The sequence below is a fragment of the Salvia miltiorrhiza genome, chromosome 8 (assembly GCF_028751815.1).
Source record: "Salvia miltiorrhiza cultivar Shanhuang (shh) chromosome 8, IMPLAD_Smil_shh, whole genome shotgun sequence".
In the NCBI taxonomy this organism is placed as follows: domain Eukaryota; kingdom Viridiplantae; phylum Streptophyta; class Magnoliopsida; order Lamiales; family Lamiaceae; genus Salvia; species Salvia miltiorrhiza.
Genome location: NC_080394.1, coordinates 17,497,180 through 17,513,080, shown reverse-complemented (window position 1 = coordinate 17,513,080; position 15,901 = coordinate 17,497,180). Strand labels below are relative to the sequence as shown.

Here is a 15,901-nt window from a genome sequence, read left to right as displayed (position 1 = left end):
ATGGACTAATTTGGAAACAGAGATCCATGAAATTCCTTTCAAGGATATTTTTATTTTAATTATATTGTAATGAAAAAAAATAAAAATCAACAAAATAATAATATCAAGCTACAGACACAAAAAGAAGGTGGCACAAAACCTCAAAGCTTATTTATATTTTGATTCTTTGAGATTTGTTGGAGGGGTTAAATTCTTATCAAAGTAGCCAAAAGAGAATCTTAGTTCAGAAATTGAAGGACCTATCGAAACAAATAGTTAAAAAAGATCTAATAATATATTCCCTCCGTCCCATATGCTTAGGCTTGTTTTCTCATTTATATAGGCTTATTTCCATAAAAAGTAATATTTTTTACTCATTTACTATTATATCTGTAGAGGCTAAAATCTACAATTGAAGTTGACGTCTGCACGTCCGGATAGATTGGGCACTAGCAACCTGTCAACACAAGAACACGTAAGAGCCCTAGGTTGAGCACCGGGTGGGGGTGTCGACCATAGAGCCTCCGACGCTCAAGTCAGTAGCGGAATAGCAAAATAGAATGATAAGCAAATTGAAATAAGAGAGAAAGGCAGGCTGGAGTGTGTGGTTATTCCAGGCTGTAAGCGGCGTCGGAGGGTGGAAATGGGGACAGTGTGTTGTGATAATGGAATATGGGAGGCGGAGATAGGCCAAGTTGGCTAGGCGGCGGAGTAGAGAGAATTCAAGGAGTCGAGAGCAAGTAAGATTTTTTTGTCTCCTCTTTATGATCTAGTCTGGATGTTTATATAGAAGACATCCAACCGCTAGGGTTTTTGCAGCTTGGTCCCGTCAAAACCCTCATCTCTCCAGTTGTTGCGATTTGGACGGGATCATGAAGATTACCCTCTGACTGCGTCAGCTTGGTGGAAGACGTCTTTTTAGGGTTTGACGGCTGGGAGACGTTTTTTAGGGTTTTGACGGCTAGGTCTTATAACTTCGTCAATCCAGGTCGGCTATAACCCTTGGGCCGCATACGATATATCCAGCTTGGTTGTGGACTCAAGTCGGTCTATAGCTTTTCGGGCTAGATGGGTCAATCTGTTGGACCAATTGGACTTTTTAGGGTCATGCCAGGTTGGCGAACTAACTTGATGGGTTTGGGCTAAGTGCGAATTACTCAACCGGACTGTTGAGACAAGTTGGACTTGGAGTGGGATAGTCATCCTGGGTCGGTCCAAGTTGATCTCGAGATAAGTATAACTTGACTTATCAGGCTGGGCGAACAAGTTTTCTTAAGTAATTGGGTCAGTCTCGTTATTGATCCAAGTTGGTTCGAAGTTTGTCGGGCTGGACTGACCGGGCTGTTTAGCTCATTGGTCCAGCTTGGAAGGTTAATTGGACTTGAGCCAAGTTGACGAATTTTGCCCACTACAGTTAGCCCCTCACTCTACAATTAGAATTTTCTAATTGAAGAGTTGGTTGATTATAACTATCCCGTATAGGTGAACCTTTTGGGGTATCGAGCTATCCTGGTTGGTATGGCTAGTCGGTTTGTAAAAAATCAATCATTTGTATTGACCGACTACTATATGTGCCAAGCTGCAGCAGTTTGCAAGATTAGCTTGCAAGTCGGAGGCAAATTCTCTTTAGCTTGGCGTGAAACTAATATACTTGCAATTTGAACATACGTCAATCGGTTTATCAAGTCGGATTGTGTTGCCTCTTCCGAATGGGAAAAATGTTCCCCCTTTTTTTTTTAACAATACATGTATGTAATTTGGCTTGACAGTCTGAAAATTGTTGCGATGGTAGATGACGTGAACCGATTTGGAATTGTATGATAGCCGGTATATGTGAGCCAGCTGAATCCGTTTGCCAACATGAGTTTCGGTGTTTCGCCAGCTTGGAATTTTTCAAAGAAAGAATACAACCTGCAATTGTTTGTCAATATGAATCGTGGTGTTTTACCAGCATGGAGTTATCAAACAGGCTGGACCTATTTGAATAGGCTGGACTGACCGGGCTGTTTAGCTCATTGGTACAGCTTGGAAGGTTAATTGGACTTGAGCCAAGTTGACGAATTTTGGCCACTACAATATCCCTATTTAATTATTTAATTTACTCCCACTTTAATACATCATTAAATAATAAACATGGGCATACTAAAAAATTTATTTATATATTTTCATTTTCAATAATTTTTCTTAATCTTTGTGAAAATCTCAATCAGCCTATTCATATGGGACGGAGGGAGTAAATTATAATACTAGAAAGATCTAATAGAACCAAAAAATATAAAAGGATCTATTGAAACAAAAGATCAAACAATGAGAACCTTTAAAGTGTCTTTTGCCATTTTTTTATACCGTACTTCATCCATTCACAATAAATGTTATCTTTTTGTTATTTTCATCCGTCTATGATAAGTGTGGTCTTTTCTTAAAAAAAATAAATAATAAATGCAATCTTTTTATTTTATAATTTTATAATTTATCTTATTCACACACAATTTATTATAATTACCTACCAAATCAATTTGATAAGATTTTTTTCTATTTTATATACATTTCTTAATATTTTTTTAAAATCCACATTCTTCCATTTATACCACAAAGGGAGTAATTTTCAGTCCCTCTTTGATTAGGACTAGGGATGGCAATCTACCCGCGGGTAACGGTTATCTGCGAAAACCCGAATCTATTAGGGTGGGTTTGGATACCATTTGATATCCACGGATAGTTTCGTGGTTGCAATTCACTATCCATTTAGTTCGTAGGTATGAGTTTGGATACTTACTATCTATACCCGCGAAACCCGTTTACCCGCGAAAAATACCCGCCAATTACTCGTCGATTATCCGTGAATTACCCGTCAAATATCCACAAAAAATTCCATAAAATATGGGCTTTGAATATATATTTTGAGATTATGGGCTAGCATATTATATCTTAAAATAGGCCCAAACAGAAACTGAACTAAGGCTCAAATTCTAATAGTCTAATTTAAATTTGAATTTTATTGAACAATTATAGAATTTTGTTGGATTTTATATTTTAGTTGATGAATTTGAATTTAAACATTGTTCTTTGTGGATTTCAACATATGGATTTGAACTATGTTATTTGTGTTGATTTTTTTTTTTCTATTAAATTTGTTGTAAATTTATATTTAAATTGTGTTTCGCGGGTAGCGGGTTTGGATACCATTTGATATCCATGGATAGTTTCGTTGTTAAAAACCACTATCTATTTAGTTCGTGGGTATGGGTATGGATAATCACTATCCGTACCCGTCGTACTCGATTGTCATCCCTAATTAGGACATGTGGACTTTCAGAAAAATCGGTTAAACGTACTTTTCTAACTGTATTGACATTTGTGAGGTTGGTGGATTCATCAATTCTGGATTTCATACACATTTTTTCTAGTAATTAGATTTTTTTTTTTTTTTTTATATGGAAAATGTGAGCGATTGGTTTAGTTCACCCACTATACTATGAAGTCCTATGCCTTTGACTCTGGAGTAAAAACCTGATCATACCAAATTAGATTACTCGATATATATACTATTTAAATTTGATGGTTGAAAAACTTGAAATTGTATTTTAATAATATATACTTTATTCATCCACAAAAAATAATTATAGATAAGGATAACATGAATTTTAATAAAAATGATTGAATGTGTTATAAGTGTAGAAAAAATCTCACTTAAAATATAGTGTTAATAATTATAATTAATTATATTGTGATTTGTGGGTGGAGAAAGAGATTCAGTAGAAAGTGTTTAAAACTGAAAAATGATTAATTTTTATTAATATTTTAAAGAGATTCGTATAATTCGGTTAGAGGAGCAGGTTAATCAGGGATGCAGTTGCTCTCGGAGCAGAAGCGTGGACGGCCGTCCAAAGGGCTCGGGGAAAGGAAGAGCACCCAGTGGCGGAGCCACATTGGTGCAAGGGGGTACAGTTGTACAACTGTACCCCCAAATTTCTTATATTTCTTATATATATATATAATACAAGAAAAAATATAATATATTATTTTAATAATTATAATATTCATGTTAATTATTTAATATTTTATAGTGATTTGTTTTAGTTTGTTAAATTTGTATTATTTTTGACTTATTTTCATTTCTTAGATAATTTTTAGTATTGAATTTGAGTCAATGATCGAATCAAAGTAAAATTATGAACTATTAATAATGAATTAGTTTATTTTTTTAGAATATGAAATTTATATATTTTTTTAAATGCGTAACAGTAGGTCTTTATATGCTTTCAATGTACTTGTACGTCGTTGGATGAATAGAAGTGCGAACAACTATTTATTATATTAAGTGATTGATTCTAATTATAAGTTCATTAAAATTCTACTTGAATATAAAAATGAATTGTACGGAATGTTTAAAATAATTAGCTCGGGAGCTCTCGGCCTCGCCCCCGAACCCTCATACAAATATTTTCAGACATCGTATAAATTTAGTACCCCCGAATCACAAATCCTGGATCCGCCACTGAGAGCACCTATACATACAGTTCCGGATGGATGTATTAAAAATCGCCTTAGGAATGCGGAGGAAATGAGTTACAAGTCGAGGGAGTTTGTGGCTGACCTTTCCAATAGACTCAGTATGATTGCAATGAATAATGTTGTCCATGGGCGTTGGTCGGATGAAATATATGATTATCCTACGTTTTGATATTAGTTGTTTTTTGTTCCTTAGTTTTTCATCTCTTTTTGAGATTTGTGCTCTTAGTCTGCGTCTTTGTGCCTTTAAGGGTTGATTTTTCTTTTTCTTTTATAATAAACCTCTATTTTAATAATTTATTACTAATATTTTAAAATGATAAAAATAAATTATTTTTTTGAACGGAGAGAGTATTACGCAAACTAACTTTATACCTTTTGTGAGGTAGATTTAAAGTTCTATTTGATCACGATAATGGACAAGCAAGACGAAGACATATTTGCACATGAGTTTAAGGAAGGACATTTCGGTACTGTAAATAGAGAAATATGGTCCAACTTCTTCAATTTAAAAACTACTTATATCAGAAAATGCAGTGTTGCAATTTCTGACTAGGATTGCACATGCTACATTGCTACTGCCTGAAAAATTATCGGTTTCCATTTATGTGATGAATAAATTATGATCGATAATTGGAGACAAATAGCTTGTAATCGAAACTACACTTATTGATTACTCGACCTAAGATTGACGTACCCCTATATAGATTTTTTGGAAGTATCCATAAAATGTTTTATAATTGTTTTCTGAAAAGATATAAATATTCGATTCTTCTCTAAGAAAATTCTACACCCGTTTTAATTAGTTATAATAAAAACAAAATAATTCACGAATCAATTAATGACTCGATGGCTGGCTGGCTCGAAATCAAGTCTTCTAACTCAATTTTATCAATCTAAACACTCTCAAGAGCACAACTTAATTCGTAGCAATTACTTTGAAATGACATCTTATAATTGAAAAGAAAAGAAAAAAAAACTTTTAGATGCTTTATTTTGATCAAATGATCTTGATCAAAGATAGTTGGCGTACTTGGTAGGAAATATTTGGACTTGTTGCAATCACAATCAAGCAGCTTTTACTTTTCTTAGAAATGAAAATTGTTTCAAATCTGAAGATTTTATAACATGTGATAATTTGACTTTGAATTTATTTAGTTAAGCCAGTTGGTATTCCCCACTCTTAAGAAAAAGGCGCCCATATGGAGAAGAGTCTTAAGAGGCAGTTTGATTTGCAGTTTAGGATTGATTATGATTAAAATTATCTTGAGAAATTAGTGTGGATTAGTGTGGATTTATATTATTTCATGAGTGTTTGATATCATGGCTACTTAATCTCCTATATTATGTTTGATATCCATAGGATTATGTTGGATTATATTATCTAATATCAAAACTATCTTCACATAATTTTAAAAATATCATGTGTGTCCACCATTACTTGGGCATTTGCATCGATATGCGTGAGGAAGGGTAGCAGAATTTTTATCCAACTTCTCAGTATTAAATTTATCCGAGGGGGGTGGGCGGATTATTAGTATGGGTTAATCCCACAAAATAGCATGGAGAAGTAGGATTAAGTAGGAGTTGACCATATTAACTGCACATGATATCAAACATCACACTAATCTGTATTAATTTAATTTATCCTACCTATAAACTCATATCAAACAGACCTAAGAGTATTACTTATGTTACATTTATAGTCCTTTATCACAGTTTACAACACATATTATACCCGAACATCAATTTTATTAGAAAAATGTAATGTATTTTTAAATTTTGATTTCATTTGTATATTTTGTGAGTGACATTTTCGACTGATACAATTGTTTGAGACAAGAACTCAACACTATAGTGTGTATTCGTTTATTTGGAATATACAGTATTATATATAAGCGTGTTATTTCAGAAAATAAATTCAAAAAATTATTATAAGAAACTAAACAAGGACAATCGATAGGTGAAATTAAATGATAAAAAATAATTATATACCCTAAATTGATGGAATAAACTCTAGTTAATAATCACAAAATTAAACTAAAACATAAAAAGTTGAAATTGAAGAAAATATATATAAAAAATTAAACAAAATTGAAAGTGAGACACAAAGTGGGACATAAAATGTGGTACACTGAACCTTATTCCGTATTCTACCAAACATAATACCTTCCGCATTTATTAACATTTAAGTAGTGAAGAAATTATTTGATCGGCAATACAGCCTAGGAAATAAAATAAAATTGGATACAATTCGTTATAGGTGTTTTATTGTGAGCGTCGAAGCGGTAGTTGCGCCCGCAGTCACGAACCGCCCAGATTTAAGGCAAATTCACATCCTAATTAAACATTACTACCATTATTATTTATTACACATGAATAAAATTATTATTTTAACTAAATTGTGGTCCATAAATATACCGGTAATTTGTACTCTCTTCACCACAGAGCCCACTTTCCGCTTTCCCTCTCCTCTCTCTCCAAGGATCATCAACCATTTCAGAAGTAACACCAGCTTCTTCTCTCCCACCATTCTCTCTTTCTCTCTCTCTCCTCTGTTCTTGCCAAGCGCGAGCGGGAGAGGGAAAGAAAGCTCTTTAATCAATCAAATTTCATCCCATGGCGATCGAAGGTAAGCTCACGTGGATTACAGCCTTGTTTTTCCCCAAGAAAAAAATTGTTGCGTGAAATGAAAATGTGCGCAGACATTGGAAGAAAGCAGAGAAATAGAAAGAATCTGGAAACGGAGACGTCGCGGAAGGGGGTGGAAGAAAGCGATGAGGAGACGTCCCCTCGTGGAGTGCTTGAGATGCTGATGTCGGAGAAATCGGGAGAGCTAAGCAATCTGCAGTGGAAGAAGATGTTCGGGCAGGTGAAGAAGTCGTCTTCCGTGTGGAAGATATCGACCATCTCGATGCTCGGAGGGGGCAACGGGCTGTCCAAGAAGGCGCTCAGGAAGAAGATGGGAAGGAGGAGCAACTCCGAGGACACCGGAGATTTCGTCATGCCTAAACCATCATGGAGGAATTTCAGTTACGACGAGCTCAGACAAGCGACCCATGGTTTTAGTTCCGGTAATTAACATCTTTACTTAAAATTATATATACTCCATGTTTGGCTTTAATCTTTGTTGTTTTTGCATGGATAGATAAGTTGATCGGGAAAGGCGGGCACGCAGAAGTGTACAAAGGGAAGTTATACGATGGTCAAGTTGTAGCAGTGAAGAAGATAATGAAGGAGGAGAAGAACGACGAAGAAAAGAATGGCGACTTCTTGGCTGAGCTGGGCATCATTGCCCACATCGACCACCCCAACGCTGCTAAGCTCATCGGCTTCAGCGCTGATCAGGGCTTGTACCTTGTGCTCCAATACCTACCCTATGGCAGCCTCGCCACTGCCCTACACGGTGATGTTCTTGCCTCTTGATGCTACTTTTGGATCATGTATGTCTGATCAAGTGTGGTTTAGTGTTTCAGGCTCAGCAGATTGTCGCCTCGAGTGGGGGACGCGCTACAAGGTGGCTATCGGGGTGGCCAAGGGACTGCAGTACCTGCATTCCAGCTGCCAGAGGCGAATCATCCACAGAGATATAACTGCCTCAAACATATTACTCTCTCAGGATTATGAAGCTCAGGTTCTTCATTACCTTGTTAATTATATTTCTGCCTTTCTCAACATGGATATCAACATTGATTTTGTTTTTGCAGATATCAGATTTTGGACTAGCAAAATGGCTTCCTGAGAGCTGGGCTCATCTTGTTGTGTCTCCAATCGAAGGCACTTTTGGGTATGACAGACACCACACTTTTTCTTAACCCTGCATCCGTAGTGTACTAATGTTTGGTTAGTCAAGATCAGGTATATGGCTCCGGAGTACTTCATGCACGGCTTGGTTAACGAGAAGACCGATGTGTTTGCTTTCGGGGTTCTGCTGCTGGAGCTCATCACAGGGCGTCGTGCAGTTGATTCCTCCAGCCAAAGCCTAGTGATGTGGGTATGTTTCGTACCCGCCCACAGTTGAGATATGTTTATGCTAATGAAACAAAATACGAGACTGAAAAATGGCTGTTTCTTGGCAGGCAAAGCCTCATTTGGAGAACAACAGCGTGGAAGAGATAGCTGATCCCAGGTTAGGAGGAAACTACAACGTCGTAGAAATGAAGCGCGCAATGTTCACAGCATCGACCTGCATCCATCACCTGCCTACCATGCGCCCAAACATGAAGCGTGTATGTAACCAACGTTTTTTAAGTCATCATCAGCATTCAGCAGCTTCACGCCCTCGTGTTTTTCTGCAGGTTGTGCAGCTGCTGAAAGGCGATAATGGGCTGGACATGAAGCAGAAGTCCATGGGCGAACGCGTGCAGCTGCTGAAAAGCAACAGCGGACTGGACAGGAAGCACAAGTCCATGGGAGAACGAACGCTGCACATAGATGCTTGCGACGCAGAGGACTACGCCTCCACTACTTACCTCACGGACTTGAATCGCCATATGCAGCTAGTTATGGAGTAGTGTATTTGTATATAGCACAACACTTTGAAGAATTCGGAGAGTTGAAGTTCCATGTGTTTTTCACCTCTTTTTTTTTAGTATTGTTGCTACCCTGCCATCAAAATGGCAGTAGGTGCTCAAACTCAAGTGTGTACAGAGAGTTGAGTGTACTTTGTTTTAGATTTGCTTAAGGTTTGGATTAGTAGACATGTCAAAATTGGTCAGTGATTTTGGTGATGAACATGAGACAGAATCAAGAATCAAAAATCAAGAATTAGATAATATATATTTGGTGTGATTTTTATATATGCTAAAACTGCAGCAAAATTTGAGTGATCGCAGGAGCAGAATTTGGCAGTGGAAAACCGGTTGAAAATTAATCCACACCCACTGCTCCTGCATCATTCAACATTTCATCTAAAAAAACAAAGCTACTTACACCACATATTCCCAGCTTCTACCTAGAAACTAAAACCTTCCTTTTTCTTTTTCCGGCCATGGTCACAACACTAATCCTAAAAGCTTTATATCAGGTCAGACGACGACGAGCGAGCGGCACTCAGTCGACAACGAATCCCCTCCAATAGCAACTACAGGTTAAACATTAGTAGAAGACCAGTAGTATCTTTGGCTAACTGTAGGTAGCTAAGCATGTCAATAATGTTAATAGGTGTGATGAGGCCAGACAAAGTACTCTCCTGGCGTCGGCATCAAGTTCATCGACGACACGGAGCTGGACGTGTCGGAGGCCACTGGATTGTTGGGGTAGAGGTGGTGGAAGAGGTTGTGGTGGTAGAATGGTGTCGAGTTATCTAAGGGCACGCCACAGGGAATGCCCGAGGACGGCTGGATTGCGGCAAAACTGATGCTGCTGCCGCTGCTGTTGCACGGAGTTTGAAGAATGCTGCCCAGAGGCCCCGCCTTCTCCTCCCCCTCGAGAGAGAGCTTCAGCCGCTTAGCTGTCCCGCCGATGGGGAGAGGGCTCTTGGCGATGGCCTCAACGTCATAACGGTTCATCTCGAAATTGGTTACCGCATTTATTCCTCGGAATTTGATCGCAGCTATGTCGTATGCCTCTGCTGCTTCCTCCTCAGTTGCTGTGTTCACAAGAAAATATCATTTTCAACAATCTGCATCTTGTCATCTATATATATTCTTTGATGTCAATAAATCCGACACGGATAGGAATCGGAGCGTACCAAATGTTCCGAGGTAGAGATCTTTGTTCCCTGCAACGCGGCCGATCCTTGCTTGCCATCGGCCTTGTTGATGATGCCTGCACAAGTGAAGTGAAATCGCGCTTAACTACATGTCTTTCTTGATGATCAAACAAAGAAATTAACCTTGATTTTGACGAACCACACCTTGTAACACCTCTGTAGATTGATGCTCCCCTTGAGAAACCACTGCTTTTCCTGAAGAAATTACAGAAAGTAATGATTTAAGAACAATGCCATGTCTAAATAGAGCAGTTTTTCCTTCAATGCTTTCTTCATGTAATAGCATATGCAAACCTTCTTAGTGAGGCAATGAACTCTTGTTTAGTCATATGCTTCATCTCCTCCACTTCTTTGGCGTAATTGGAGATCTAAAACCACGATTCTCGGATTAGGAATTAATCCGAGACAACCAAATCATCCGATTTCATCAAGTAAAGGCGATTTAGAACTATACCGGGAAATTAGTAGTAGCAGTTGGACCCCAGTACTTAAGAGCAGCCAAATCATAAGCGCGCGCTGCCTTGTCTTCCTTATCGTATCCGCCTGCATTCCCCACATTACATGATAAATACTCAAGATAAAATTGCATATCTTGAACAAAGGAGAAAAATAAAATGTTACTCACCAAGATAAACTGCAGCATATAGTTCACGTTTTGGGCAACACCAACACGACCACGGTTCATGCAAAATGGTGATACATCGCGTTAGACCACCAAACAAACAAAATCGATAACGAGCTCCTTTATGGTAAATCCAGCCACTCTAGGACACAAGACAAGCACATTTTTCACCATCATTTTTTTCTTGTTTTAACCTATGTCACATTTCAAACTCCACCAAGTATAGATTGGCAAAATGTCACAGACTATACTAGTTAGCATTTTAGTCCCAAAAATATTCACATGATCCCATCACCCGGTTTCTGAATACGGCAACTTTTCCAATCACTAACGATAACAACACACATTTCCGTTGTCCCTATTTCCCAATATAGCAATGCATGCGATCATCACACCCCATTTATTAAAAGATGAATGCTAGTAGATATACTTCAAACAAGAAACTTCTGTTTGAGGAAAATAAAGTACAATTTAAGTGATGCCCATTTTCAAAAAAAGAGAGCAAATTCCAGAAAATAAGGTGGGCATTCAAAATTTAATCTTGGTCAAACCTCATTGAAAGTCATTGTCCCATAAAAAAAAAGGGGCAAAAGCTAAAGCAAGAAATCTGATAAAAATTGCAGAATTTCAGACCACTAGTGCTCAGACTAGCTGAGGTAATGTGGGCATGTTCACGGACCAGATGTTTGTGTTACACTTATTACAATCAAATCTAAAACAAGAATATTTTCATTAACTTTTGGGCAAACATTTCAAGAAATCGGATAACAAGTAAATACATTGTAGAAAAACCAACGAAATTGGCGGCCCATATCATCAAATCAGTGAAAGATTTCGAACTGAATTAACAAGATCAAAATTTTAAAGTACATTTTGTACACTGTTTCCGCACAGTCAATCAATCATCATAAAACCCTGATTGAAAGAGATCATTTTGCTAGATTTTTTTATTTAATTTTATTCGTACGAGGGAATTGATGATTCCTCGAAGAAAGTACAACCCCAGAGAGCGAGAAAATGAAGTAAGTTGTACCTTGACGCCCTTTTCTTGCTTGGCCCTCTCTTCTACAGCTGTTATCCCATAGATGCGCTTCATATCTTCCTGTCCATCTATGTCTGCACCAAACTCAACATCAGAATTTAATAATGAAATAAAAATCAAATCTTTTTTTTTTCTGGGCCATGCATGTTAGATTTTTCTTCTTCTTCATTCAAATCAAGAAAAAGATTGGATTTTTATTACCTAGTGACACCTCTGTAAATCGAAGTTCTCTGACCAAATGTATCCGCGATTTTCTTGCAGCTGTCGGAATCCGTGGAGACGACAGCTTTATTGTTGTCGTTGTTAATGTTGACGTCGAGAGACAAGCCATTAGCGGTTGCGGTGACGGGGCAGTGAGAATAGGCCGCCAACTCGGTGGCGGACTCAACCGGCGACTGAGTCTGCCCGGCGAAGGCCGAGTCGTCGACGTTGGAGCCCGAGTTGGCGGAGAAGGCCTGAAACCCGATGATGCTTTTCAGATCTTGCTGCTCGCCTCCGCCGAAGTAGGCGCCGCCGCCGTCGGCGTGGTGGTGGTCGTAGATGTGGGTCAGGGAAGAATCCTGGGTCTCCGTGGAGTCGCCGCCGCCGGCGAAGAAGTCCTCCAGCTTAGGGGGCGGCTGCTGCATGTAGCTGGTGTAAATGGCGGCGTTGTGTTGCTGCTGCTCCTTCACTTGATGCTGATTGTCGGCTTCCGCGTACATCGCGCCGGCGCCTTTGTGGTTCGGCCACCCTGTATGATCCGAGTTGTGAGTGAGTTAACTCCAAATAAGAAGAAAAGATTAAGTGAGAGAGAGAGGAACTAATTTGAAATAGAAATGTGGCCGTATATTGAATGGAAAAATGCCAAAATGTAACTGATTCTGCCCGGAAAAATGGTGGCCGGGTTTTAATTTGAAGAGAGAAATTAGAAGCAAAAGTAATCAAGAAAATGGTGTGCGCGCAGTTTCTTGTCTTTTCCCCACTCGTTTTCAAACATGTTTATCTCAGCAAAAAAACGGAGACATCGAGGTGTTTTGAAGCTAAGTTTTCAACAGGGACCATTCAAAGATTCCAGAAAGCGTCCAAAATAGCTGAGAAAGCACACACATCTACACATATATATATATACATACACACGCCATGTATGTATCTAGAGAGAGAGATAGAAAGAGGAGTGTACCAGTTGTGTAGAAGTTATCTCCGAAGGAATAGTAATGGTGGGGATCATTAGGCTGAGAAGAAGATGAGGAGGAGGAGTTGAGCATTTCCATTGAAGAGAGAGAGAAAGAGAGCCAGTTGTTGTCGGGCGCCATGTTTTCGAGTTTTAGACCTCAACCAAACTGGGATTATAAGTTGTAGAATCTAATGAAAAAGCAAAAAATAATCATAAGAGACGAGAGAGGTGGGATTAGAGTAAAAGCGAAGCAGTAAGAGTAGAGAATGTAAGTACCTAATTAGCAAACTCCATTAATTAATGGATGAAACATGGTGGGATCAAAACAGCTCGCTTATTTCACCTTAAGGTTGAATCAAACGATGAAAAGAAACCAGCCCAAAAAAGGGTGTTTATTTATTACTAGTACATTCAAGAATGAGAGAGAGAGGGAGAGAGAGAGAGAGAGAGAGAGGAAGGAAGAGGAGAAGAGCACATGCAAACAAAGGCAGTAAAAATGACTCAATCAACAGCTAGCAATCACACGGAAGAAGTAAAACTGAGTGAGAAGGCTTGGTGTTTATATTAAAAACGTTCAAGTGTGAGAAGGGAAGATTAAAAAAGAAAAAAACGAGAGGTAGGCTAGGTAACTAGTTGAATAAGTTAAGCAGAGAGAGAGAGAGAGAGAGAGAGAGAGGGCAGATGGAGGAATATAATGGGGAGGGAAAGGCGGTTTAATCTGCCATTCGGCGTTAAACCAGAGGGGAACAACGAGTTTTCTTTTTTTCCTTTTCCCATTTCCTTTTATTAAAAGGGATAAATTTTGAATTATTTAAGGTAAGGTGATGAGAAAAACAATAAACTGCAGGTTTTTCCATTTTTGCTTTTCTTTTTCTTTTTTGTTGGTTTGTGGAGCACAGGAAAATGTGTCTGCGGCAAAGCTCGCGAAAGATGCGGGCTGGCGGTCTATCAACCAATTTTCATTACATTTCTGCTATCATTTTTATAACTACAACTGCTCTAAGTTTTAATTAATACTAGTATTTCACTTTAAATGGATATTAGATACATAATAGCACAGACGCATTAATTACTAATATATGAAAGATCGACATCTCAATAGCACCCTACTTACTTCCTTATCAAAATTATATAAGTGGAATTTTTATGTTTATGTACGCCTAATTTGTCAATTGATCATCTATTAATAGTAAATAATATGTGGAAACTTGATTATGTGTTTTGACTTTTAATAAATGTCGTCAACAAACTTTACCTGTTTAATGAAAAAAAAAAAAAAAACCAGCAACTTTATTGACTTTAAAATTCAAATCAGTGATAAGACCCTTAAAACTGTGACTTCAGTTATCTATATCTACGTGTATTTTGTTATTTTCTTCTCATTGTAGAAAAATTATATGCGTAAATCTTTTATTTGAAGTAATTATATATGTAATCGTTTATTTGAAAAAGTAACTGTTTATCATAGGCATGTGATCAAACGGGCAATTTTAGTTTAGGCATAGAGTGGTAGGTAATTATTTATTTAATCTAAAAAAGTTTAGTGGTAATTGTAATTGAGATTAATTGGGCATAAAAAAATTTCCTCTTAATATAAGTTGAGCCAGGGCACGGAGACCAGCGGCCGAAGAAGCAGGAGAAACAGTGAACCGGTGATTAGGGCTTGTTTGGTTCACAGTAAATTTAATGTGAGGAGTGAGAAGCAGTGCATCCCCTGGTTTTAAGGTGCTTTGCATAATTGCATCATTCCATCTCTCTATAAAACAATAAGGTGATACAGTATTGGTAGCCATGGGCGCAGTGCTAATGCTATTAAGTACATTTTATGCATAATCTATCAATATCATATTTAGTTAGATATATTAAATTATCTTTTTTATAGATAAATTATGATAATATAATAAATTTTTGGTAATTCAATATTGATGTAGAATATGATGAAATTATGATAGTTTAATATGTCGATTAATTAATGATATAGTTAGAATTTGAATTTGTATTAGGTATATCACTTAATAGACGGTATACATAATCTTCAATATTTGTACCTATATAATGGATCTTGCTTTATAAAAAGCTTTATGTTCTAAAGTAAACACAATATTAAGTGTCAATAGATTAAATTGCTCATTTCTTAAGTCAAAAATTAAAAACGCACATTAATTATAAAAACTTGATCTTATGCTCAATTTTGAGTGAACTACTTAATATACCATTTGATGTTGACCGCGTGTCATTGATTTTATGTAAAAAGCTTACATTTTTCTTACACGAGTACAATTGTGGAATAATAGTGTAAAAATTGGTGTCAATTATTGTGTAATAGTAACTGAGAATCTTGGTTGAATGGAAGCTAAATTTTTTAAATTTTTAAAATTTTAATCTATATCAGCCATGTACTTTACACTCTAATTAATCATCCTTTAGCAAGCAAGCCCTATATATAATGTATTAATGGCCCCTTTGCTTCATGATATGAGATAAGACTTGATATATTTTATTCAGATATTTTATATTATATAAGGTATCAATATTGTGTTTGATTAAATTATTAAATTATTTGCTTTATAAATAAATTATGGAGAGTGAAATTATGATAGTTTAATAACTAACATTTGCGTCCCGTACAATGCACGGAAAATATTTTTATATTTAGTGTTAATAGGGGAATCTACCCACATCTATAATATGTCTTGCAAAATTACCCACTTTGAAAGTCAAAGACCGAAAAGCAAGTTTGATGGTGATGGGTTGCTTGGTTTTTTGTGTAAAAGTTGATGATGATGGAAATTGTGTAAGAGTTGTGTAAGAAAACAGTTAAAATTGGTACAAAATCTGAGAAAATGTCAACTCACGTCACTTTCATGCATTATAAGATTA

The 15,901-nt window shown here is 37.1% G+C and overlaps 2 protein-coding genes across 3 annotated transcripts; one reads left to right on the top strand and one right to left on the bottom strand.

Annotated features, from left to right (window-relative positions):
* Positions 1-6,901: 6,901 nt before the first annotated feature.
* Positions 6,902-9,268, top strand: LOC131001513 (receptor-like cytosolic serine/threonine-protein kinase RBK1). Of its 2 annotated transcripts, XM_057927909.1 has the most exons (8): positions 6,906-7,123; positions 7,197-7,565; positions 7,640-7,897; positions 7,968-8,125; positions 8,199-8,278; positions 8,350-8,485; positions 8,571-8,720; positions 8,790-9,268. In XM_057927909.1, the coding sequence occupies exons 1-8, from the start codon at positions 7,111-7,113 to the stop codon at positions 9,003-9,005; spliced, it is 1,380 nt and encodes a 459-aa protein (XP_057783892.1). In that variant the 5' UTR covers positions 6,906-7,110; the 3' UTR covers positions 9,006-9,268. The 2 variants fall into 2 exon arrangements, with proteins under 2 accessions (XP_057783891.1, XP_057783892.1); XM_057927908.1 differs by having other exon boundaries at positions 6,902-7,123; positions 8,571-9,268.
* LOC131001514 (AP2-like ethylene-responsive transcription factor AIL6) lies at positions 9,243-13,670 on the bottom strand. Its single transcript, XM_057927910.1, has 10 exons — positions 13,298-13,670; positions 13,028-13,209; positions 12,070-12,598; positions 11,860-11,942; positions 10,830-10,838; positions 10,659-10,747; positions 10,499-10,572; positions 10,349-10,399; positions 10,184-10,260; positions 9,243-10,081 (listed from the first exon to the last, which is right to left on the bottom strand). The coding sequence occupies exons 2-10, from the start codon at positions 13,158-13,160 to the stop codon at positions 9,648-9,650; spliced, it is 1,479 nt and encodes a 492-aa protein (XP_057783893.1). The 5' UTR covers positions 13,161-13,209; positions 13,298-13,670; the 3' UTR covers positions 9,243-9,647.
* Between the last annotated feature and the right edge of the window lie 2,231 nt (positions 13,671-15,901).